The 24,638-nt window shown below is 48.0% G+C and overlaps 1 protein-coding gene across 2 annotated transcripts; it reads right to left on the bottom strand.

The window, feature by feature from the left end:
- Positions 1–706: 706 nt before the first annotated feature.
- Positions 707–16,439, bottom strand: CLDN18 (claudin 18). 2 transcript variants are annotated; one of them, XM_058844519.1, is made up of 5 exons: positions 16,220–16,439; positions 4,479–4,643; positions 3,962–4,067; positions 3,496–3,606; positions 707–2,696 (listed from the first exon to the last, which is right to left on the bottom strand). In XM_058844519.1, the coding sequence occupies exons 1-5, from the start codon at positions 16,437–16,439 to the stop codon at positions 2,519–2,521; spliced, it is 780 nt and encodes a 259-aa protein (XP_058700502.1). In that variant the 3' UTR covers positions 707–2,518. The 2 variants fall into 2 exon arrangements, with proteins under 2 accessions (XP_058700502.1, XP_058700501.1); XM_058844518.1 differs by lacking the exon at positions 16,220–16,439 and adding an exon at positions 8,096–8,535.
- Between the last annotated feature and the right edge of the window lie 8,199 nt (positions 16,440–24,638).

Here is a 24,638-nt window from a genome sequence, read left to right as displayed (position 1 = left end):
AGCTCTCTGTCAGCTCCCCATAAGGCTCCTGCCCCTAATCTTGTCATCTACACGCCTGCACACATCAAAGTGTGACCGAGAGATAGCTGGCTCGACTTTGTTGCAGCATTTGTGTAGCAGAAAAATAAAATGTAACTTTCAAAGCTGTTTCCTCGGGAATTTTTTTGAGTTCTAACTCGGTAGTAAACCTGCATTTTGAATTTTTCTGTGTGTTTTCTTGCCTTTCACATTCCCCTGTTTACCTTTCCCTCAGCACCACTTATGTGTTTCCTATCTAAATTAAACATTCCTGGGCTTTTCAGCCCCTTTCCAGTGGAGGCTGAGAACATACCCGTAATTTTTCTGCCCTCATAAGAACATTGAAGTGTTTAGAAGTGTTTAATCTCTACCCTGAATCTTGCTGCGCTCTACCCCTCAGCAAGCTCAGGGTCCCACCAAGGATCTGTGACTTCATCACATCACTGATTTGAGGTCCCCCAACAATTATTAATTGGAATTTCTGATATTTTCTCTCATCATGTGACTCATTATATCTTTCTAAAGAAATAAAACACCCAAATCTTTTCTTTTTTCTCTGAACCACCCATCTGTGTCCACACTCCTTCCAAGAATATGTGGAACATGAGCTGGTGGGGTTTGGCTGAGCAGCAAGGTTGGAGCTGATGACTTTGACAAGAAAAGAACAACTGGAAACAGTGATTCTGGTCTTTAAGACTTTATCTTTTTTTTAATATCCACGTAAAAAAAGGAAACAATAACCAACAAAACAAACGAGAAAAAAAGAAAAAATAAATTCAGCAGGAAAAAATAAAGGAAGAAAATATAAGTTTATACTGAGAGATACAAACTATGGAAAAGAGTAGGAATGTTTTTAAAATAGAACAGGATCTAGCTCTGCAAAATAAATTCTTCTCCTTTAAAAACAAGTCCTTAGAGCAAGTTCTTTGGCAGAACAAAAGGGAGGGTCAGTACTGACATCCCACAGGGATTTATCCCAGGTGGCCAACATCCAGCCTGAGCTGCTGTTGGCTGGGAGCTCTTCCCACCCCTCTGCTTCCTCCAGCCACCTGCCAGGTGTTCCCTCTTCCTCCTGCTGACCTTCCCCAGGACCTCCTGTACCTGTGCTGGGGATTTGCCTCCATGTGGGGTGGAGAGCTGGTGGTTATGGAAAGCTGGTGGAAAGCTGGGGTTTATGGAAACTGAGGTTTATGGAGCAGTGATGGACACAGGGAGAAGGGGGTGCAGTTCGTGCTCACTGGGAGCACAGCCTGCCCCCTCTAATCTTAGGAGCCACCAGAGATGCCAGCTCAGCTGGTGGAAACTCGACCTTCCAAAGGTCCAACTCAGCAGAAATGTTCAGCTGCAGATTCTGATCCCTCCAAGATATCAAACACTCAGGGAGCACCAGCATTTCACAGAAACCGTTTTGCCTGAACTGAATTCCTTCAGAGAACTTGTAATCCTGAGGAGTGGTGCTCAAGCCCAATGCAGATGCCATTAAAATGGTTATTTTGCAGGGTCTGGACCCCTTTTTTCTCTCTAGCTCATCCCTTCTTTCTATTCATAGGCATTGTCCAGAGCTTTTTTAGGATGTGCTCTGGAGCCAGGTGGGAGGACCTGCTGAGAGCTCACAGCTCTCTCTTCCCACAAAAGTTCTGACATGTCTCCCTGTTCCCCCTTCAGATAAACTCCCTCTCTGATGGATTGGCTGGAGGAGGCAACATTCCACTATGGAGTTAATCTTCCCATCATTAGGGAGAGAATTACCACAGGGAAGTCCTGATGTCAGTGTGGAGTTACACATTTAATACTCCCTGGGATTCCTGCTCCAAAGGGAACTTGAATTAATTCTGAATGAGAAATTCTCCTGGCCCCATTAAAGATGACATCTGCAGGAACACCAGTGGTACACGGAGGTTGGGAGCTATTAGTGCAGGAATAACAATGGATTATGCACTTTCCCTGGAGAGATCCGAAGAAATAAATACACTTTGCTATCACAGGCTCCAGCAAACATCTAAGTAACAGAAATCAGATTAAATATCAGAGCAGATCAGCCTTGGAGTACAACCAGCAAAGCAAAGGTGGGACTGGGTAGAGAAGTCACCAGGGAGGAAAATGCCCTGACCACAGGCTCTGTTTGTTTTGGGCACAGCCAAGGGGACACAACTGAATTTACTTCAAATACACAGCGATTATCAAAGGGGAATTTTTTGCTCTTTGAACAATTAAGAAAGGGCACAAGGCACTGCTCCTGTGTATCTGTTTATACAGAAAATAGGAGCAAAATGTTCTACTCTGAGAGCACCACAAGGTCTTACTTTGGTCACAGACCTCCCAGTGCTGTTAATACTAACGGGCAGTTGAGTAAAACTGACGTTCACAACAAAGATGCAACCTCAGAGTAGAGAAAAGTTGCTAGAAAACACAATCCTATTTACAGACTGCTTGGTTTGCTGCACTTTTTGCTTGTGAAGTTAAAAATATCTGATAGCACAACTCAAGGCCAGAAGGTCTGCTAGACATAATCGTATTTCGCAGGGTACGAGCGTCTCACATCCTCATTTCGAGGAGCTTCTTCATATCCTGCACCCTTCCTGGTCTTCGGGTCAGCTTCATAGCCAGAGCCAACCTTGTAGGGCCCTGTCCTGTAGGAGATGTTCCTGCCCGAGGCGTTGTAGGACACGGCTTTGTAGCTGGAAGAGACGCAAGAGGAACATTAGTGACTGCCCAACATGGCACCCTGCACTCACAGTGGGTTTTAGGGAACTCTGTGCTGTGCCATCACTTGGAGGGAGTCAGAGAGCTCAGCCCACCACCTGTGGAAAGCTGCAAGTCCCTTTCAGGTTCTTTCTTAGCCACTTTCTTTCCCTTGAAAAAATCATTGGTGGAGTGATGGACCCACCTACAGTGACCGGCTATGGGAGTACAAGTTACACCATCCCTGGAAGTGTTCCTGGCCAGGCTGGACAAGGCTTGGAGCTACCTGCTCTATGGAAAGTGTCACTGCACGTGACAGGGGTGGAATGGGATGGGCTTTAGGTCCCTCCCAACCAAAACCACTCTGGAATTCTACAGTTCCATGTAAATCATGGCTCAGCTGATGCAGTCTACCCCTGATCTCACGATCTGCTGTGCAACCTGCAGTTCACGGGCCTGAATGTGCCAGCACAGTGCCAATGTCACATTTTGAGGTCGGTTCTCATGTCCTCTCTGTTCTTGTGTGAGTCACAGGGTCAGGGAGGCCAAATGCTCACTTTGGACCCACAGAGGGCAACTCACTAATCGCGGACTTCAGGTAGTGGTGACTTTGGCAGTGCTGAACTAATGTCTGGACTCTGATCCTTTCCAGCCTAAGGGACTCTGTGTTTCCATCCTCACAAGGACTATCATGGCAGGGGTGTTACACAGCCACACGTCGTGGGCGGGCTGTGGGAGATCTGGACACCCCAGGTTTCCTGCAATCCCTTCCCATGTCCACCCAGCTCAGCTTACCGGGATTCTTCTGGGATGAGCCCTTTGCAAGCAAGGCACATCATGATGCCTCCCACGAGGGCCAGGCCCCCTGCCACCCATCCGACGAAGAGGGCTGAGCCAAAGGTGTACCTGCAAAGGAGGCCTGGCTGGTTAGGGTGTGACAGGGTGTCTGCTGCTGCCCAGACACACTGTATATTCCTCCCTCTGGCCCTACAGTTGTACCCAGAAGACCCCAGAAGTTCCCAGAAGTCCCACCTGCAGTCTGAACCCCAATGGCCTCCTCCTGTCTCGTTCTTGAGCTTCAAGGACAGAGACATCCCAGTCCACTTGCTTATCTCCAGCCCAGACAAGAGGCTCTATCTCCTAAGAACAATCTTCCAAGTCCTGCAACCTTTCCAACATACTCCCAGAGTTTGCCAATCCTTCAGCAGCAGCCCTGAGGGAGATTTCCACCGTGTAGCAAGTGAGCCAGCTGAGCACCCACCTGTTCTGGACGTTCTGCATTCCCTGGTACATGTTGGTGGTGGACATCCAGAAGTTTGTGACCAGCATGTTGGCAAACACAGACACTCCAGTGATGGCACACAGGCCTGAGATGGGACAGAAGGACAGACTGAGAGCCACACAGTGCAAGAAGTCACCTGGGGGAATCTTCCTAGAATTATTATGGATAAAGTCTTAAACTGGAAAAAATTATTCTATATAAATACAGGCTGTAATAATATATGGTAACAACATATATAAAACAAATCAAGGTATATACTTCCTTTTACATCTATGGGATATTTTTTCAGCCTTCCATGTTTTGTCCATAGAAATTTCTGTTTCCCGAGATTTTTTTCTTTTTTATTTCCTAATCAGAGGTAAAAAATATTTGACCACAGGAAATCAGGTTGGAGGACAAAGCCAGTAACTTCAGAAATGCACAAAGACTTGCCCAGTCCTCAATTCCAGGTAAATGCAAAGCCTTCCACGTGGAAGACACGACAGGTCCCACTTACCAGCAACAATGAACATGATGCCAGAGGTCAGGGTCATGTTGGCTTTGGCAGTATCCTCCATGCTCCCAATCCGGATGCATTTCAGAGCAAAAATGCACACAAGGAGGCCGAGGATTCCCAGGACGATCCCCACGATCATGAGGGCCCTCACAGCCTGGAACATCGCTGCACAGAAAACAGCAAGAGCCTCGTTGAGTGACTGAAATGGGATTTGTCAGAGTCTGGGGGATTTTCAAAGATTACCTCTGTCTGAAAACAGAAATATTGAAGAAGAAAACCTTGGAAATTGGGCACTGGATCTACTCCGTATTATCTGGGGCACCCATGGGAGCTGAGGATTGAAGGAGGCAAAAACCTTTCAGACTCCTCTTGGGTGGAGTAGAAAAGTAGAAGGAAAAGGGACACTTGCACCTTCAAAACTTGGAGAAGTGGTCAGGGAAAGAGTACTTGAATACCAAGGTGATTCTCTAATAAGGTGGCACATATCCCATCTTTTCCCAGACACTTCCCCTCCTCACTTGTGCACGAGTCCCTGGCAGGAAGAGACAAGAAGGCGGCAGAGCCCTGGCGGGGTGCTGGGAGGTATTTCAAGGGCTGTTGGGATTTGGCTGGGACACTTTGCAGCCTCTCCTTGCCCTGACACGTGATCCCACAGCCCTGGGTCTGGCTTTGGTGCTCCCCAAGCATGACTGCCCTTCTTCAGGGAAGAGAAAGTGGGCTCGTGATGGAGTGAAACAGGTGGAAAACATTCCACAGCCCTGGGGACTTCTCTGCTCTGTCACCCCTTTGCTGGGTGACCGCGGCGCCCAAGGGCGCAGGGGAGCACAGAGCCCTTGCACAGGTTGGGAGAAGGGCTTGCAAACCCTTCCCAGGAGGCTGCTGGGTGCCTGGGTGGCTCTCCTGGCCTGTGGGGTGACGGCAAGAGGAGCGGAACCACTCTGGCACTACATTGCACACGGAAACGGGAGAGCTGCCATTCCACAGGCCAGGAATACACCACCTTCTCCCATCCAGCAGTCCCACTGCCTCAGCTCCTATGACTCAATTTGCCCTTATCAGCTGATAACGAGAGCTAACGAGCCAGGGGTTTTCAATCTCCCATTCATCAGCCCCCAGGTAGGAGCTCATTAGTTATGATCCATCAGGGAATGTCGGATATGCCTTATCAGCCCTCAGAGGTTGTTCCGCAGCACCTGATGGGAGGAAGAAAGAGGAGGAAATTTCAATCTTCATTTGTCTTTGCAACCACCAAAGTTTCTTGGCAAATGCTTTAGTTTCAGGGCAGGCAGGAGAGGCTGATAATCCAAGACTATGGATCATGATTGAAGCTCCTTGTCCCCAAGACAGTCATTCCTTCCTTCATTCCTGGGTGTTTCCTGCAGGTTCCTGGGTGTCATCACTGGGGTGATTTCAACCCGCCAAGCAGTGACCCCAAACAAAGATCCCACAGAGAGTCTGTTGGTTCTCAGGAGAGGTGTTCCCAGTGCCTTGGGTGCCCATGGAAGGACACAACAGGCGTGGCCAAGCCAAGCAGCCAAGGATGTTCCACTTTTGCTGGAGCACTGTCGTGAATCTCCGTTGAAAGGAGCTGTAGGAAAAGGAGGGGGAAGAGGAGCACAACAGGACATGACAGAAAAAATTCCAGATAATGATCAGCAGCCATTCCTGCCTCCGTGAGACTGAGTTATGCGCCATCTCCACTAAGAGGTGGAAAGAAGGAAGTTCTCCCAGGCCTGCTGTGGCACAAAGACCTCTCCACTTGGCTCATGGGACTTGAAGTGGGAGCTGTTTGGAAAGGCAGCACTGCAGTTTCAAGGGAATTTTGGCATCCGTTGAAAGTCCTCTGAAAAGAGCTGCTTTTCCAAAGGTGAATGACCTCTGCTTGGAGGAAGGAGTGGAAGGGCTTAGGCAAACAAAGTGGGAGACTATGGAAAAGTGGTATCAGGAGCAGTAGGAAGCAAAAAGCCCCAGAATTACAAACCTGCCTTTCGCACACGCCTTTTGCATGAGGGAAGATAACTCGGCTTCCATACAAGGGCTGGTTATCCACAACAAGAGAATAGCAAAAACACCAAGAGAAATAGCTCCTCCACCAAAATAAATGCCAGAGATGTGAAACCACAGCCTGCACCCCTGTTTTCCAGAGGTAAGGAGAACTGGGTAGTCGTCTTCCTCCCCCATGTGGGTGGAAAGAGTTGAGCAAGTTAAAACAATTTCAAGTCATTTAAATGACCATCTCCTGCATTTCTGTTGCTAATACATAATAAAGAAGTGTAATCTGACTTTATGTCCAGTAATGATTGATGGGATATAGAAATTTTAGGGAAATTAAGTAGATTGCTGCAGGTGTTTAGGTTAAGCAAATTCCAGCAGGGGCGTTTTTTCTATATGTTTGAAGGAATGAATCAATTAAATGGATTAATAAAGATAACTCTGACAGGATATCTTTAACAACAGAAATTATCTGTGAGTGCTTTGCACATTTCTATATTGCCATATTACTTAAAAATAACTGAAAAAATAAAATCTTGATTGGGATAAATTGACATCAAAATGATGGTTCCCATTTCCTTATGGCTCATTTAAAACACAATCACCTGCCCACAGCATTATGAAGAGATATAGTGGTCAACATTTTGTAGAGATAGTTGGATAAATCTAATTTTTAGTCTTTAAAATAAATATTACCATGGGAGGGGTGACTCTGAATATCAGGTTTGGTCTTCCAAATGGGAAAGAATTCACCTGGCAATCCTGAAGCTGGGTACACAGAGACACATTTATTCCATGGCATCCCATGGAGAGTCACAGGCCCTCAGCAGAGCTTCAGGGTACCCTTGAGGATGGCATCCCTAAGGATGGCATCCCTGAGGATACAGGGCTGGAACACACATCACCCTTGGATCAACAGCTGCAGAAAGCCTGTGAACAGCAGTGCTTGCTCGGACCTTTTTGTGATCATGCACCAGGAGAAACACTCCCAATCTACTGCTGGGCTGGGAGCACTGGAATACCCTCACATACAGTGGGGTGGGAAAACCAGCTCTTTTGGGAATATTAGCAAGCAAACAGAACAGCAATATGCCTTTGCACCCTGCTTCTGTAGACACTAACACTGCCCTGGTGATGGGGAGTGACTGAACACACCTTTCCCCTTCGTCCCCTTCCTACCCATGCCTCTCACAGGCAGATTTCTCCTGTTCCAGTTCTGTCCATGGAAAAACAGTACATTTCAATTATTTCCATTGTCTGATAACACTACACAATTGCATACAGCCTTTTTCCTTGTGTTTCCATTCCAAAGGACAATACCTGGGGAGTTAAACATCCTTGCTCCCCTCACCTCAGTGGAGGTGAGATTTATGTCAGCAGTGGTGCTGAACCAGTGATGCTCAGCCAGAGATCCCCCACACATGCTCCAGGTTCTAACCCCCACCAACAAACTCCAACACAAAAATTATTTTGCCAGCAAATATGCCCCTATTTTTATGCTCATAACGTAACACTGGAAATGTTATTCCCCTCAAAGAGCAGATACCTGCTCCTTATTTCAGATGAAAACTGTGCAGAGCTCCAGGACAGCCCCTGGGTGACACCTGGAGTGTTTTTGCCCCTACCTGGCAGCCCAAGGATAGTGAAATACGGCCGACACTCCGTGAAGCCGGAGCTCTGCCTCACGCAGCTCCTCCACAGCCCCTGGTACTGGAACACAGCCGTGACCGGGTTGTCGTACAGGTCCTGCGTGCTCCACGTGTCCATGGCCGTGGCCATGATGGTCCCCCCAATGCCCAGCAGTGACACGAGGAACCCCATCACCTGGCAGATGGTGGTGGACATGCTGTGTCCCCGGAGAGCGGAGGTGGCACGGCCCCGAGGGAGCCGCAGTCCTAATGGGGCACCGGAGTCGTCTTGCCTGAGCCACCAGGAGTGCAGCTGCTCTTATCAGATGCTTTCCATTGAGCGCTGTTTGCTCAAAGTGTTTTTGCAAGATAGTCCAGTTTCATTCTCGCTGCCGGGGAGGTTTGTGCCGGCAGGGCTGGAGATAGGGGCTTTTGTCCTTTAGAAGTGCTTGTCCTTCCACGTTTAAGCAGCCGCGCTCTGCCGAGTGTTGGGCAACCCACTTGGGGCTTGGCCAGCCCCCTGAAACCCCATTGGGGCCTCTCCTGCCTGCTTGCCATGGGGCAAGGACTGTGTCCCCAGGGGAATTCAGCACCTGGCCCAGGCCACCCCCTCTCTGTGCCTCTGCTGATGCTGTCACACAATCTGTCCCCCATGGAGGTGTCTGCACAAGGGGCACAATGAGTGACAGGGCTCTGTCAGAGGATGTGGGGGCACCAGTCCAGCCCAGCCCAGCCCAGGGATGTGGCTGCTCCTTGAGGAGCCCTCAGGCATCACTGAGCTTCCTTTGGATGTTGACCATGGCACAACCCAGGGCACCAAGCCAAGAGCCCCAGACTGATCCAGCAAAGCTCCTCCAGCCCTGTTCTCCACCCACCCACATCCCCACTGCCATCATGAGGACACACTGAAACCCATGTGGGAGGGAAGAGAGCATTGGGACCATGGGAAATGGCCTTTCTGAGGGGGTGCTTGTCCTTATTGACTGGAGGGATGGTCCTGGGAAAGGGATGGGGGATATAAAAAGTGGGAAATTCATTATCACAGTGGAGAGGTGCTGGGCTCATGGGAGCAATATAAATCCACTGTGCCACTCTGCCAAGAGAGGTACAAGGACCTTCCAGGCTTTACACTCATCCATTCTCATCCAGTATCCCCCTCCAACTGATTTACCTCAGTCCTGACCTATAAACAAATTCCTGCTCTAAACTGTCCATACCACAGGCACCATCCACACCAGCACCTGGATGTGAAACCATGTGAAAGCCACCAGGAAGAGAGGAAAGGTTGATTTGTGTCCATGGAGGAGCTATAATGGGGTTATTACACCCTGGATATTGCTCCTGCCTTCTGGAGAACAACCATCCAGGACATACCTCAGCTTGGGGGGCTCTGCTGGGGCAGCCAGAGCACAATTCCATGTCTCGTGGAAATCACAGCCCTCTCGGGTCAGGCACAAGACATCTTTTCTTCCATCAGTTCTATTCAAATGTCATAATTTTCACTCACTTTGGCAAGTTTATGTCACAGGAAGGGTTGGTTCTCACCTACCTAAAGTTGCCAGCAAAAACAATAAAGTGAACAAAAACCATAGGAGGGAACTCTCAAGAACCAGAGATGGTAGAGCTGCTCATCCTCTGTGAAGGACAAAGAATGCTGACTAAAATTCCTCATTTTGGATAATGTTTTGTGATAGATCAAGGCTGGAGAAGACTTAGAAGCTGAGACAACAACTAGGAATGGGAAGAACCTGGAAGACAGAAGGACAAAAAGCGCTAAAATGTGGTCAGTTCTCCATCCCCCCATCCCTTGTGGTCCCACAGCCAGAACTGTGTCCCTGTTTAGAAAATCTGGTTTTATCCAAGCCCTGATGCTCCTCAGCAGCTCTCCAGGATGACTCCTTTCCTTCCCACCTTCCAACCTTCTTGTTTCTGGCCATCCAGTGGTTAAGAGCCCACATCCCTTTTTCTGGGCTGAACCTCATCAGAACATGTCAGAGTGAGCCTTTGAGACGTAACCCCTATTCCCAAGTGTGTGCAACAGTGCACAGAGAAATGAACCCATAGACTGGTCATAGCTAAAATAACCCCTGGGGAGGAAAAAGGAAGCAAAGGGGGAGAACTAAAGGGGTGAACATATTTTTTCTGGCTTTTTTTTTCCCCAAACACCTCTGCCTCCCTTTAAAAGACAGTTATTTATGCTCAGCTGGACATCTGGGTGGTTGCAGGAATACCAGCAGTGGTGGCCCTTCCATCCCTATATCCACATTTGCTTTGGTGGGAGGGGACACACACTCCTTCCTCCAACCTGGCTGCTGGTTCTGTGCAGCAGGAGCTGCTCTTCAAACTAACAGGGTCCTTTTCTTCTCCTTCTCCAGTATTTCACATCCCAAGCTCTGCTGATCCCAAGACACCTATTGGAAAGAGGCCCATCCCTGGGCCTCACCTCAGTAACCTTTCACCGGGAGTGGAATTTTCTCCTGTGGATGAAGATGCTGTTTCTCATCGTGGCTCTTACTCATGGACATCAAAACCCCAGAGAAATGGTGTAGCATCAAAAAGCACCATCAAAATCTCCAGGTGTGCAGGAAAGTTCAGGAGAACCAGTCTGGCTTTGATTTGCAGGGCCAGATGGAACCATGTCTTTCTAAAGAAGAGGAACCAACACAGGGCTGGACATTCCCCACTGAAGCCTTGTGTGCTGTCCCCAAAAATGGAGCTGAGGAAGGAATTTTGCTGCTGATGGTCATGCTGCAGTCCTCAGTTAAGAGTGAAACACTCAGCCATGCTCAGCACTCCATATGTTGTCATGTTTGAAAAATTATTGTGGTTTGGGGCTTCTGTTTGTTCATCCCCAAAAGTATTGGCTGAAGTGTCCTCCAGCCATCCCATTGCCATTTCTCCTGCTCTGACTAGAACCACACGTGGAAAGAGTGGGCATTCAGAGCTTCCACACCTTCCTTTTTGGATGCTTGTAGCAGAGTTCTGGAGACAAAATCCAGACTTCTTTCCTTCCCAACCCTTCCCTAGCATATTTCCTTTGCCTTTCTCAAATATGCAGATTTTAAACTTATTTTTAATGGTTGTTTATGAGCTTCCCATGATAGGGAAAAATACAGTAATCCCATTTTCCCAGGTAACAGAAGATCCCCTGAGAGTTTCATTTGAACTGTTGGCTCAGAGCACAACCCAAGAAGGGGTTGGGTGAGAGGAAAGCTGTGGAACAAGGCTGAGCCCCTTCACTACAGCCTGATGCTCATCTCCAGCCATCCCATGGAGATGACCACGTCCAGGATGGATTAAAGGATGGGAATCTCTCTCCAAGCAATCTGTGGATTTTCTCCAGTGGCTGAATGCTTGGCCAGAGGGTTTCCCAATCCATGTGGAAATGCTGAGCTGTGTCTGAGGAAGGGGAATGGTGAGGCTGCAGCTCACCAAGGAGCAGAGAACAGGGCTCCCACTGAGCATTGGGACAACTCCAGTGGTTCACCCAAATGAGGAAAAGAAGGGGGCTTTGTGACCGCTCCCCAGTGCCCCTTTATTCCAGCTCATAGTTGCTTTATCTCTCCAGGCGTTGACTCTGTGTTATCTCAAATCGGTCCCTGGGCCCAGGCAGCTCCTGAATGTTATCGCCACCTCTCCCACAAAAATCACCTCCAGCTCATGTTTGCTCTCAAATTTGCAAACACAGCTCACACCCTGCCAGCTGCTCACACCAGCCCAGCCTGCTCAGGCCCAGACTAAGCAAACCCACCCTCCTCTTCCTGCCCCTCCATTGCCAGGACCACCTCAGGGCCCATGAGTGTGCAGTCCACAGCCAGGAGGTTTGAATGGCCTTTCTGGAATTCAGTGAGGGAAGTGGGTCATGGAAGGACCCCATCCCAGCTCAGATCCACACCAGAGGGTGCTCTGAGGTCCCTCAGCTGAGCTGGGGTGCATGAGGCTGAACTTGCTTACACATCTATGAGCTGTAGCCCAGCCCCAAATCTCCATAGCTTTGCTCCTTCCTCTTCTGGCCCTCGTCCCAGATCCCTTTGGATTTTTTTCCTTGTTTCTCATCCTTTTGTGGTGCAAAGGCTCAAAACAATAAATGTGACACACGCACCCAGCTCCCTGCCACCCCCTCCCACCCTGAGTGTCATTGGGGTTCCTGAGACCTTTCTAAAGGTCTCCCTTGGCCCTTTCCCCGTCCCTACACCTCCCTCAGCTCCAGCTGTGAGTGCAAACCCATCAGGTCCTCATACATGTCTCTAGCCTACCTAGGCCACCTAAATCCTTCTGCACCCAAAAATTGACCTCAAGAGGCTTTAAGCAGGTTACAGCAGCTGCCTGCAGATGTTTCAAAATTTGGAGCTGACCTGGCTGAGTTTAAAGGATTCCAAGATTCAAGACCTTGAAAGAGACTTTGCCGTGGCCATCACTGGTGGATGATCATGACATGGCAATTAGCAACTCCCATCCTTACAAACTTTGGGCAGGGAGCACAGAGGCCATCGCCTTGGCCAGGGGCTGCCCTGTCTCCAAAATCAGGTTATTTGCTATGGTTATGCCACAAAATGGTTGTGGGCTGTACAAAATGAAAGAAAATTCTGTCAAAGCATCAACATAGAAGGGAAAAATCCAGAGAAGCCAATGTTGATGCTTCCTAGACATGAATTCTCCTCAGGAAACATCTATGCACTGGCCCTGCCCTGCACCAGCCAAACTGAAATTTATGTAAAATCTGGGCAGTCATGGTTGCATTCTCATGGACTCTTTTCCCTCTGAGCACTCTAAGAACATGGGCATTTTCATGAGTTGGAGAAGTTGAACAAGCTTCTCTCAGACTGTCAAAGTTTGCCATTGGAAAAGCAAGAATATTCTCCTGTTTTGAGCCAACAACCCTTTGGTCCACAGCAGAGAGCTGTCTCAACCCTTCTGAAGGGGTAAAACTAACTTTGGACCTGAGGAAGAAATGTCCCTGGAAAAATTGCTGGAGAAGGCTCCCTGAGCAGATGTGGAAAAAAGACACCGACAGAGAAACCAGGGAAATCACTGCCCTGTGATTGTAGTTTAGCAAAGTTGGGAGAAACTGCAAAATTCTGCTTTGAGCAGGAATCACCTCGTGATCTCCACACAAGGTGAAGCACCAGCCTTGCCCAGCTCTGTTTTTGCTATGTATCCCTTATCTGTGTGCTCAGTTTCCAACTATGTCCTCCAGACCATCTCACACCAAAGCAAGGAGCAAAAAATAACAGAAGAAAGCAAAATCAGAACAAATACATCCAGTCCTCCAGTACCACATTTCACCAGAGAGCAACTGTTTATAGCTGAGCAGCCAGAGCCATAAACTGCCTGGGTAATTTCTCATTTCTATCTATTATCTTGATTTTTCCTCAATCTATTTGAAATTAAAATTCCCAACTAAATTGAAGATAAATTATGGCCAAGACAAGTTTAATCTTTGCTGTGGGAGCAAGGGATTGAGGTGAAAAAAAACCTCAGAACCCAAAACTTCCTAGATGTGCTCGGGTCACCTCGCTGCTTTGCCAGAGTCCTATTATTTTTATTCACTCTGGCACTATTGTTCCCAATATAAATTACCATTGTCAGGATAATAAATAGGGGTTGATAATGGAAATGCTGACAAACCATTAACTATGGGGTAGTTTGTGAGGGGGGTTTTCTGGAGATCAAGGCGCCATACACCTAAAATAATCATGGGGATGATGCACTTAAATAGTATCTGAACAAATTAATAATAAGATGGATTTTTAGCATAATTTCCCCCCACTCTGATTGGGGCACCACCTTTTCTGCTGGTGGGTGTGAAGAAGTGCCCAGAGGAGCAGGATTCGGGAGACAGAGCCAATCCATAAAGCACAGCATTGGGACACGAGGCTTTGCTCCAGCTTCTCCTGAGACTGGAAGTGTCAGACAATCCATAACAGGACGAAAAATGGGAGCAGGGAGGGGGGTGGCTACAGAAGAACAAGCCCAGTTCATTAAAAAGAAAGGGAAAAATTCCACCTCGTTTTGTAGGGTAGTGCTGATAGCACTGGTCACATAAAGAGCCACATAAATATTAATATTCCCTCACAATGAGCCCTCAGCATCTCACTGACACCACTGAGGGTGAGGACAGCAACTTTGAGGTGCTCATACATCCACCACCTTTATTTTTTATGGTTGTCCTTTATTCCTTGGGCTCTTTTATGTCCCTTTTTGTAGGTGACTGCAGTAAACCTGGCAAACACAAGTGAAAATTCCTCTCTAAGATGAGGGCTTCATCAGAAACCCCAATATTTAGGATAAGATGCTTATTTCTGTCTGTGGCTGGGAGGGATCCACAGAGCTTGTGGGATGGAGCTGAGGAATCATGGAAAGAAAGAGAGAATCCCAGGATGGTTTGGGTTGAAAGGGATTTTTGAGACCATCTTGTTCCACCCCCTTCTGTGGGCAGGGCCGTGGACACACCGATCTCCAGCAGCCCCTCTAAATGCAGGAAAATCCTGCTAATGCAGGAAATCCATCCCCTCAACATTCCCATTTTAGAGTATGAACACCCACCCGACAGACACCAGTCTGGAGGTTTTGGAATTGCAAAAAAAAGATAACATCCCTAGTTTTCTGCTTTTTGCTGTAGGGCCGAGGCCAGCAACGAAGGTGTTCTGAAGGAACAAAGCCCCCCAAACCTCAAGTTTTCTGATTTCTTCAAACATTGGTGTAGTTCCCAGAGCTGAACACTTGAAAATGTTAATTGCTTTTCCTGTAGAGTTGTAGTTTTTGTCATTTTAAGCTTTTTGGGCAGAAGAACTGCAAGAACTAGAAGAACTGCAGTGTCTTGTGGGGGAATCTGTGTGGGGAGGGTTTGATTTTTACACCTCAATTTACTCCTCACATTATTACCTCACGTGGTAATTTTAATCTCTTTCTAAAATCATTAAGGTTGGAAAAGACCTCTAAGATCGAGTCCAGCCATTAACCCAGTGAGTTTTTCCAGCCTGTTCTGCCCTTTGCTCCCTGAGTTTTCCCTTGGTGAAGCTGCTGGGCTTTGCTGCCTGGGAGAGCAGTGTGTGAATACCAGCCCCGCACAAACACCTTTCTTTGGATGTCATCCTTTGGATGCCCAGGCAGGATCAGGCTCAAGTCCTTCTAGGAAAATGCATCTCTGTACCTGAGAGTCCAAGCAGGGACATTCCAAGCCACAGCTCCAGCAAGAGGATGATCCTCAGGGCACCTGCCTGGGGAAGCTGCAGCACAGCCAAAGCCAGACACCAGCTGGGAATGAGGATCCAGAGAGGAGCAACACAAAAACACAGCTCAGGGGATGAAACACCTCCCCAGCTGAGGCCACAGCCACACTGGGTTATACTGGTTTGATTTGTGCCTTCTCTTGAGAGAAGCAATTTTTGTGCACAATGCCCCTTTCTGTGTGTTTTGGAAATGCCATTTTGCAGAAGTTCTGCAGTGATTTCCTGATATAATTGGCTTCTTCCCTCCATTCTGGCTGTATCAAAGCACAGAGGCCAGATGGGTATAAGAGTCTAAGTGCCTTTTTTCTCACTGTATTAAGGCTAGAAGAAACCCCAGATAATCCTGTTGTAACCTAATTGTTTGCACCCCGAGATACTCTGGGCACAACCGGGACAGGAATGATTCCCGTGGCAGAAAAAAACTGTAACCAAAGGAGAATTAGGGAGAAATCCAGCCTGGTGGTGTTAGCCCGAATAGAAATACAGTGAGCTGAACTGTGACATATCCTCTTAGGAAAGGATCTTCTCCAGTGACAAGACTATTAGTGACTTCTGGTGGGGAGCCACACACAGCCACACAGCTGGGGCAGGAATCTGAGCCAGAGCCACCTGTGGCACAGGGCATGAATCTCCCCATGGAGCAGCCTGGGCAATACCTCAGGGTACATAATTCGCTGTAATGAGTTTTGCTGAACCTTAGCTGAGGGAGCATGAGGTATCATGGCAGGGGGGTTGCCTTGAGGTACCTCCAAAGACCTGTTTTCCAAACAAGGTGGGCACCCAAGGTTGTTTTTGGCTGAAATTTGGGTTGCCCACTGAAAATCCCCCACTGCTCACACAGAGATTGTCCCGCACCCTCCCGTCTCTCCCCTGGCACACCAGGCCCTACCTGGCAGCCCCAGGATGGTGAAGTAGCCGCGGCACTCGGTGAAGCCGGAGCTCTCCCGGACACAGGTGCGCCACAGGCCCTGGTAGTTGAAGACGGCGGTCACCGGGTTGTTGTACAGGTCCTGGGTGCTCCACTGGTCCATGCACGTGGACGCGATGATGCCTCCGATCCCCAGGGCGGACACCACGAAGCCCATGGACTGGCAGATTGTCACCGACATGGTGCCAGGCGCGTGGGAGCCTCGTCCTGGGCGCGCACAAGCCTCCACAAGCCGGGTCTGGGGCAGGCAGCCAGGCCACCAGGGACTTTTAGCTGGAGGCACTGCCTACGTCACGCCAGCAGTCAAGAGAGCTCTGGGTGCACCACGCAAACCTCCCCTTGCCTTTATCTGTTTCGGTGAGATAATTTCCTCCCTCGGTACCAAGAGCCATTTGTTCCACCTCGCTCTCTGTTTACCTTCTCCCTCCAGGCAGAGGTGCAGCCAGCACAGCCGGACGGGACCAGCAGGTCCCTCTGCAGAGCTTCACAGAAACGCTGGGGCACTTTGGGAGACCAAGCACAGAGGGGCTTAAATGGAATGAAACATGAAAATTATGGGAAGCCTAATCCCTTCCTGGCAAGGATGACGCTTTTGAGCCAAGTGGAGAGGTTCAGATTGGATATTAGGAAAAAGTCCTTCATGGAATAGGTTCTCAAACATTGTAGAAGGCTGCCCAGAGAAGTGTGGAGTCCCCATCCCTGGTAGGGTTTCACAGATGCGTGAATGTGGCACTTGGGGACATGACTGACCTGGGAGTGCTGAGGGAACAGTTGGACTTGATGATCTGAGAGGGCTTCTCCAACATAACTGATTCCATGATTTATTAGCATGGCTCCATCTGGCTCAACCAAAACATTCAAAACCAAGGTTAATGCATAAAAAAGAGAATCTTGTGGGAATAGGTGCTTGGGCAGACCTCAGGATAGTTGAGCTGGGAGCCCACAGGAAAGGCAACACTTGCTGGAGAGTGAAAGGTGAGAACCTGCAGTTTGTTGTGGGAGGACCATGGGGAAAACATAGACAAAATTGCATATCCTCTATTATTGTTTTATACCCCTCATCCAAACAGGAATTTGGACTTCTTTCCATGGACAAAGGAAGATGGCAGGGCAGACCTGCTGTAAGACCAGAGCACCCTAAGAGATCTGGCCTTATTGCAGAAAACACCTTTGTGGTGTAATGCCCTGTTTGCCCATTCTGCTCCATACCTCACCACTTTCTTCCTAGCCCAGTTTTCCACAGGTACCAATGTGTTTGTGGTTGGAGAGGAACACAGAATGTGCAGGAGAGGAGGAGAGGAGGAGAGGAGGAGAGGAGGAGAGGAGGAGAGGAGGAGCCCTGTTCCAGCAGTGCCAGATACACAGAGCATATGGAGGGATCAAGGAGGAACCTTTGGGAGAAGTGGAGCTCAGTGGGATGACATTCAGGTGGAGGAAGTGGGAGGTCGGGAGGAAGCAAGAAGGAGTGCACCTCTGTCACCTGGCTGAATTTGCCCTTGCTCAAGGAGCCCAGAGTCTCTCCCAGATGCTTGGCCTCAATGCCTTGAGGACTTCCCTGTAAAGGTGCTCCTGAGGATGATCCAACCAGCTGTGGGAGCAAAATCTCCCAGAGATTATTTTGGTCCTGCAGCTTTTTGAGAGAACCAAGCAAAAGGATCGTGGGAAGTCACCCGGTCTGCTCCCATGTCCAAAGCAGAGCACCTCTACTCATGAAGTTCTGAGGGAGATGTCATTCTCACTTAAGATTCCAGAGCCTCAATTATCAATTCCAAAAATGTTGTGTCTAACACCGATGTTTGTTACACATCATTCATGAAATTAATGCCCAAAATTAAACACCAACCAGGAAAAAGATGGCTCCAAAGAGTCCACAGGTTTAAATGGAACACTACCCCATTTTCCCTTTTCCCCCAAAAGAACAGGATCGGTGTTTCATGTGCTTTCACAACCAACTCCTTCTCCCAGACATTTTTTGGCAGTCCTGGTGCCACACTTCACCCGCTCCATGTTGGGGCTGTTAATTCCTTTCAGTATCGGTCAACAGAACTTTAATCACGGAAAGCTTTCCCAGTATCACGTAGCTAAATATAGAGCCTGAGTCCAGAGCACAAACACACTCCCTGTGTTTGTCACCACCGGGATCGCCTGGAGACGGAAAAGACTCATGGCAGCCAACGATTGTGTTCAATGCATTAACTCAAAGGATGAATTCACCTTGCAATCAATCAACTTGGAAGGTCTGGAAAAAGCGTCTCCACTTGGTACTCGTCGATCCCTGGGTGGGGAGTGCAATATACCTGCAAAGGGACAGATTTTGTCAAAATTATCACCCATTTATTTCAAAATGTGCCAATGTACAGAAGCCAGAAGAGCAGGGCCTTGTTGTGTGAGCAGTGGTGTTCCCAGCGAAAAATTTCCTAACCTTAACAAAAAGGACAGTTTTCTGCTCTGGGAGGATCTCACAGTGAAAACAGCAAAGGAACAAACTCCTTCAACCACCTAAACTTGATGTGACTTGTGTAACTCATCTCAGTTGTCTCACACGACAGGGATACAGCAAGGACAAAGCCTTCCCTGGGTATTTTTCTTAGGAATGACACCAAAAGCTGCTCCTCCAGCTGTGCCCACTGGCCATCCCCAATGCTGTGACTACTTAAGTGGGAAATAACACCTGTTAAAAAGTAGAGTTTGTGCTGCTCTCTGGGATTTAAGTGATTTAGCTTCATTTTAGCCTTGCTGCTGCCTGTGGGAAGGGGACTCCTCCCGGGGTGTTGCCTGGAGCCATCAGCCCCTTCCCACCTGCAGGGTCCTCTCCCTCTAACACCTCACCACTCCTCACCACCCTCACAACCCCACTGAACCTCCTGCTTCCAGCACAGTGGAGAAGATTTCTCTTGAATATGGGATTTGTCCCTGCCAAGGAGGACGCCTGGACTGCCTAATTATTTTATTCATAAGCCGGCCGTGCTTTCAAAGACATCTGGGTGACCTATCTAAAGCTAAGTGAATCCCTCACCCCGGAGGAGCCCCGCTCCTCCTGATCCCTCCGGGGAGCCGGGGTTGGGTGGTGGAGGAGCTGTCGGGGGAGTTCTTCGGAGCCGGACAATGAGGAACACATTGACAAAGTGTTCACATTATTGGCTGATGGGTCTGCATCAGTCACTCATTCACAAGCACAAGGTCTAAATTGCAGAACCAATTAACGGCACTAATAGCCCTTGCCTGAATTAATCTTTGAGACAAAAGAGGAGAGAAGTGGAAGAGCTATTAGCAAATCAAGCTGTACCATCCCTGCTTTATTGCAAGAATCTAAGTGTCTGTATTTGGCTATTATGAACTGACTGCAATTACAGCCCTCATTTAAAATGATTAAGTGGTTATAATTATTTTTCAATTAAAACTTAGATCTTCCATTTATACAACATTGCAGGCTTCAATTAAAGTCCTTTTTCCCTTTTTTTTTTTTAATTTTTTTATTTTTTTTGAGGACAAAAGTGCCACTGTGCCAAAAGACTCTTGCATCTCTTCTGGCCATTGAGAGCCGAGTAACATGGTAATATCACCTTTGTTTGCATCCCTCCTTCCTGGCCTCCTGAACTCCTGTGTGGCCAAGGAGATAAACTGCCAGGCACAGCACCTGCCAAAGGTTAGGAGAAACGAGCTTGGAAAGCTCTACAAGCCTCAAATACCTCTGAAACTGGGTAAATCCACCTGGAATGGTGCCTTAACCACTCTCAGGGCTAAGTGGTGCTGCAGGAGTTATTTATAAAAGATTTGGGGGACTGGAGGGTTTGTCTGGGGCTTCTGGAAAGAGCAAAAGCACTGCAGAGCACAGAACTAGGAGGAGAACTAGGAGCTCATCTGACAGCAGATGAGCTCAGGAGAAGTTTCTGCCAAGCCTGATTTTAAACATCTCAGGAGAGAAAAGCCAAGGTCTTCCTATGAAATAAAGCCCAGTGAAAACTTTCTCTAGTTTTATTTCAAAATGGCATTTCCATTTCTAACTGTACTTACAAGAACAGGAAGCGGTTTGAAAGGGAGAGGAGAGGGAGAGGGAGAGGGAGAGGGAGAGGGAAATTCAGGAAAAATGTGGTGGTCCAGCCAAGATGTATTTTCCTATGATTTTCTTTTTTTACCAACATGGCCCCAAAAAATCATTTATTATTTTCATTACCAACATGAGGCTGAGGAGTTCTAATAGTGTTACTTGGCCATGACTTTTGTCACCAAGTTTGACTTGATGGGACTGTCATGAGGTGAGAAAGGCAGCTGCCATAAAACCAGACCACACCAAAAAGTCACTCCCTTCAACTTGGTGTGACCTCCAACACAAAATGGCACAGCCAGAAATGCTGGGCACACCAGGAAATTCAGAGAGAGAGGAAGTTTTGCAATTCTGCAGGGAGGGCTGGGTGGAGGGGGTGACTCAGAGAGGCAGGGTCAGACAGGAGGGCTCAGGCAGCAGTGTCACTCTGCTTGTCCCAACACATCACAACACCCACAGCTTCCTGCTCTCAGGGTCTTCAAGGAGCTATGAGCAGCACTTTCCCTGCACAAGCTCATGAGCTCCACCACGACAGCTCTTTGGGCAAGTCCAAGCACGAGCAGCTTCTCAGGAAGGGTGAACTCCACACAACCTCTCAGCTGCTTCTCCCCTGCCTATCCCCAGGAGGAGCTGGGGGAAATGTGTGGGCAGGAGGAGCTTCTGTCCACCACAAAGAGCTCAGCAGAATCATGAATCACTGGCTGTTTCCCTGGTTTGCATTAGGGAGCAGCCACACCAGAGGTATTGCTGGAAGATTTAGGGAAAGCCCTTTTTCTGTCCAACCTCAACTCAACTCTGCAGCCTTTCGTGTTCCAACCAGAGGCTTAAAACTGGCTCATACTGAAGGGTGCCCAGCTCAGGTGCATTGAGCTGGGGGTTCCAGGGGCTGCAGTACCCAGAACTGGTACCTGGACACATGCACAGACCAAATTGGGAGGGCTTTGGCCAATGTGTCTTCTCTGGGTCAAGGAATCACAGAATGGTTTGGGTTGGAAGAAGCCCATCCAGTCCCACCTCCTGCTGTGCCCAGGGGCACCTTCCACTACCCCAGGTTGCTCCAAGCCCCTCCAACCTCGCCCTGGACTCTTCCAGGGATGAGGCAGCTTCTCTGGGCAGCCTGTTCCAAGGTCTATTGGTGCTTGGGAACAGGAGATTTGGGAATAAATCAAGTCACTGGAGGGAGACAACCCAGACAGAGACATCTACAAGCAAAGCCTATAGCCTGGCAAGATAGGACCAGGCTGCAGATGCAGGACCTTATGTCACTGACACCATTAGAGGGTAAACACCTGTGCAATTAACTGCAATGGAATGCACTCCTGAGCAGCGCATCTCCTGGAACAGCGCTTTCCAAGGAAGAACGTAAGTACTGCCCAAAATCATGTGTGTATTTGGCTTTAGCTTCATGGCTTTGAGTGACAACAAGAGTGGTGTGATCCTCGATGGAGCATGGGGGGACAGTCCCAGGGACGAGCTCCTGCAACCACACAGGGCCTTTCCATAACCTCCTTGTCCAGAAATGGATGCTCCTGCCAACAGCCAGCCTCGTTTCCTTCTTTCCTGGGTTTGGATGGGCAGGCATTTTCCACCTGAACTTTATGATCTTGATCTTATGAACTTGATCACTTTATGTCATTTCCCCTCCCGCATTTATATACAAATACCACTTTCCTTGTCGTCCTTCTGGGTGACACACGAGTTATCCCTTCATCCCTGGAAGTGTTCCAGGCCAGGCTGGGCAGGGCTTGGAGCAACCTGGTCTAGTTCAAGGTGTCTAGTGCAGGTAGTGAAAAACAAGGGGCTGTTTAAGGTCCCTTTTTATCCCAAACCATTTGATGGTTCTATAATACAAATCCATAAATTGTATTCACAAATCTTGTATATGTTATATACAATTTCAACCCCATCCAGTCTGAAATAGTTTGTTATTATTTTTATTATTATTTTTGTTGTTGTTGTTATTATTGTTATTATTTTTATTATCCCTCACCACAAACCCTCTTGTGCTGATAAACCACTGAGGGTGAATATTTAATTACTTAAAAGCCAAGAAAAGCAGAAGCTGAGGTAAAAAGTTAAGCAAAACTACAGAATCTTCTTGTGAGGCACTCAGACTTCACCAGCTTCAGTGGACGAGGACCTGCCTGAAGAAGTCCCATTTTACACACAAAAGAACTTCAGAGGTGGTGTCACACTGCTCCTCAAACATCCCAAGGCATTCTGATGTACTGAATCCTGCCATTTCATTAATTTGGACACTGGAAACAAGCCATGGAAGAGTTTTCTGTTTGTGAGAGGTAGACAGGAAGAACTAGATAAAATAAAAAAATACATATTATATAAATTAAAGTATTTAAATTTGATGTGCAATGGTCTACCTGAAAAATCAGATCAACACAGTTTTGGGCGACATCGCACCAATATTTTTCAGTTTCTATGTATTGAAGAAATCACAAGTGGTTTTTCAATCCCAGGCTCTGGAAGTTGATGTTGGAAAGTTCTGGAAGCACAGGAGCTGCAGGGAGTCTGGAGCTGGATGTTCTGGTTACCACATCCATGGCAGGAATAGAGCTAAGACTGAACTGAGATCAGCTTATCACAGGGATGAGGTTGCCATTCAGTGGTTTCCAGGATACAAAATGGTTTTCCCCACAGCTCACAGGAGACAATTTTGTGTTGTGCTCACCCACATGTCCTGGTGCTTTGCTTCTCCCGGATTTTCCAAAAACACAGCGTTTTAAAGCCTCTTGGCCACCAGCAGAAAACATCCACTTGACCCCCACCTGCCATCTCTGAGCTCAAATCCGCTTGAGCCATCCCAGAACCAAATCCTAATCTTCAGCCTTCTTGGAAAACCTTCTCTATTCCCAAATCTCCCTTTGCAGCATGGATTCCTACCAAAGTGTGAAGAGATTCCCTAGGAGGTGATTCCCAGAGGGAAACCAGAATGAACACAGAGACATCCCAGCTCCTCTCACCTGTTTACAAGATCCCAGCATGGATCAGTGTTCCTGCTCAGCCAAGAGCTGCCCAGAGGAGCAGGAATGACCCCTGCAGCTCCATCCCACCCCTGGAATGCCGCAGCCATGAGGTGACCTACTGGAATGCCATCATGTGCCAATCCCATCATTCTTACACACAGAAATCCATGTTAAACCTGCTCCAGCAGCAGCAGATCATTGTGGGGGGAGGGAGGAGGGTGATTTTTACCATCCAAAGCCCAAACAGATGGCAAATTCCTGTGTCAGGCTTTGTGGCCAGAAGCGAAAGGCTCAGGCACATCTGTCACAAACAGCATTCCCAGCCTTTCCTCTCCAAGCCTTTGTTTCATTCTCATTGCTTTCACACCAACAGATTCCCCCTGGAAATTCAGGAATTGTGCTTGCACATAATACAGCCCTCAGCTTTCCCAGGACCTAAAGCCTGGCATTGAAGTGAACAATTGTGTGTCTCCAGTTGGTTTGGAAAGGCAAAATTCACCCTGGCAAGACTCTCCTGCATTGGGGGGCAGAAGGAGCATGGGCACTCCTCTAAATCATCCTCTTATTATCATTTTCTTGTGTTTCCTTCTAACTCCCAAGAAAACCTGTGTGGCCCAGACTGAAGACTTCTCAAGGTGCCTTTCAGTCAGATTTACAGGGCTCTGCATAGAGGGAGAAACAAAAAAGGAGGGGATTTCATGACTGATTTTAGGATGAATAAAAGAAGGAAGATGCAGCATGTGAGGAATGAGGGTGGATGTCCCTGCAAGGCTCCAGCCAAGTCCACTGGGGACAAGGGGTCAGCAATTAACCCTTCCACCATCCCCTGATTGAGTCAGGATTTATTTTCCCTCTCTAGGTCAGCTTTCCCCACAAGCTGGGAATTCCAAAACCATGGTCATGCTTGTGCTCAAGAGAAGGAAAAGTCGTCGCCCAGAAAGGAAAGAAGTCCCCAGCCCATTAAGGGTTGTGTGTGCAGATCCTTTGCATTGTATATTTGCATTTTAAAATCATTAGTAATGATTTTATTTCTTTTTTCCAAAAGCATCCACTGATGTTCCATTAGGTAGAAAAGAAATTCACAAAAGAAAGTGTAGTTTCACTGTAGAAAATCTGTAGACATGATTCTCTGACCCAAAGAGAGTTTCAGCCTGTCAGGAGCTCATGTGTTCCCAGGGGAAAAGTTCCTGGGAACAGTTTTCTCTCCAAGATTGTGTTATTGTAAATAAATAATATCTCTCAAAACAATACTGAACTGATGTTCTTGGTGTGTTTTCTCTGGTCCCACCAATGGGACCAAGGGGAGTGTTGTTCCTTCTATCAATCAGGATAACCTGGTCAGAGAAGCTTTATA

This window comes from Poecile atricapillus, chromosome 8, assembly GCF_030490865.1.
Source record: "Poecile atricapillus isolate bPoeAtr1 chromosome 8, bPoeAtr1.hap1, whole genome shotgun sequence".
Classification (NCBI taxonomy): Eukaryota; Metazoa; Chordata; class Aves; order Passeriformes; family Paridae; genus Poecile; species Poecile atricapillus.
This window is presented reverse-complemented; position numbering and strand designations above follow the sequence as displayed.

Bases quoted from the DNA above. Each gene is read 5' to 3' on its own strand.
- CLDN18 (XM_058844519.1), bottom strand. From the start codon at position 16,439: ATGTCGGTGACAATCTGCCAGTCCATGGGCTTCGTGGTGTCCGCCCTG. The intron at 4,068-4,478 runs GTAAGTGGGACC...GTCCCATCTCAG, and splicing joins CATCATGTTCATTGTTGCTG to GCCTGTGTGCCATCACTGGA. The intron at 2,697-3,495 runs GTAAGCTGAGCT...CGTCTCTTCCAG, and splicing joins CTCATCCCAGAAGAATCCCG to CTACAAAGCCGTGTCCTACA.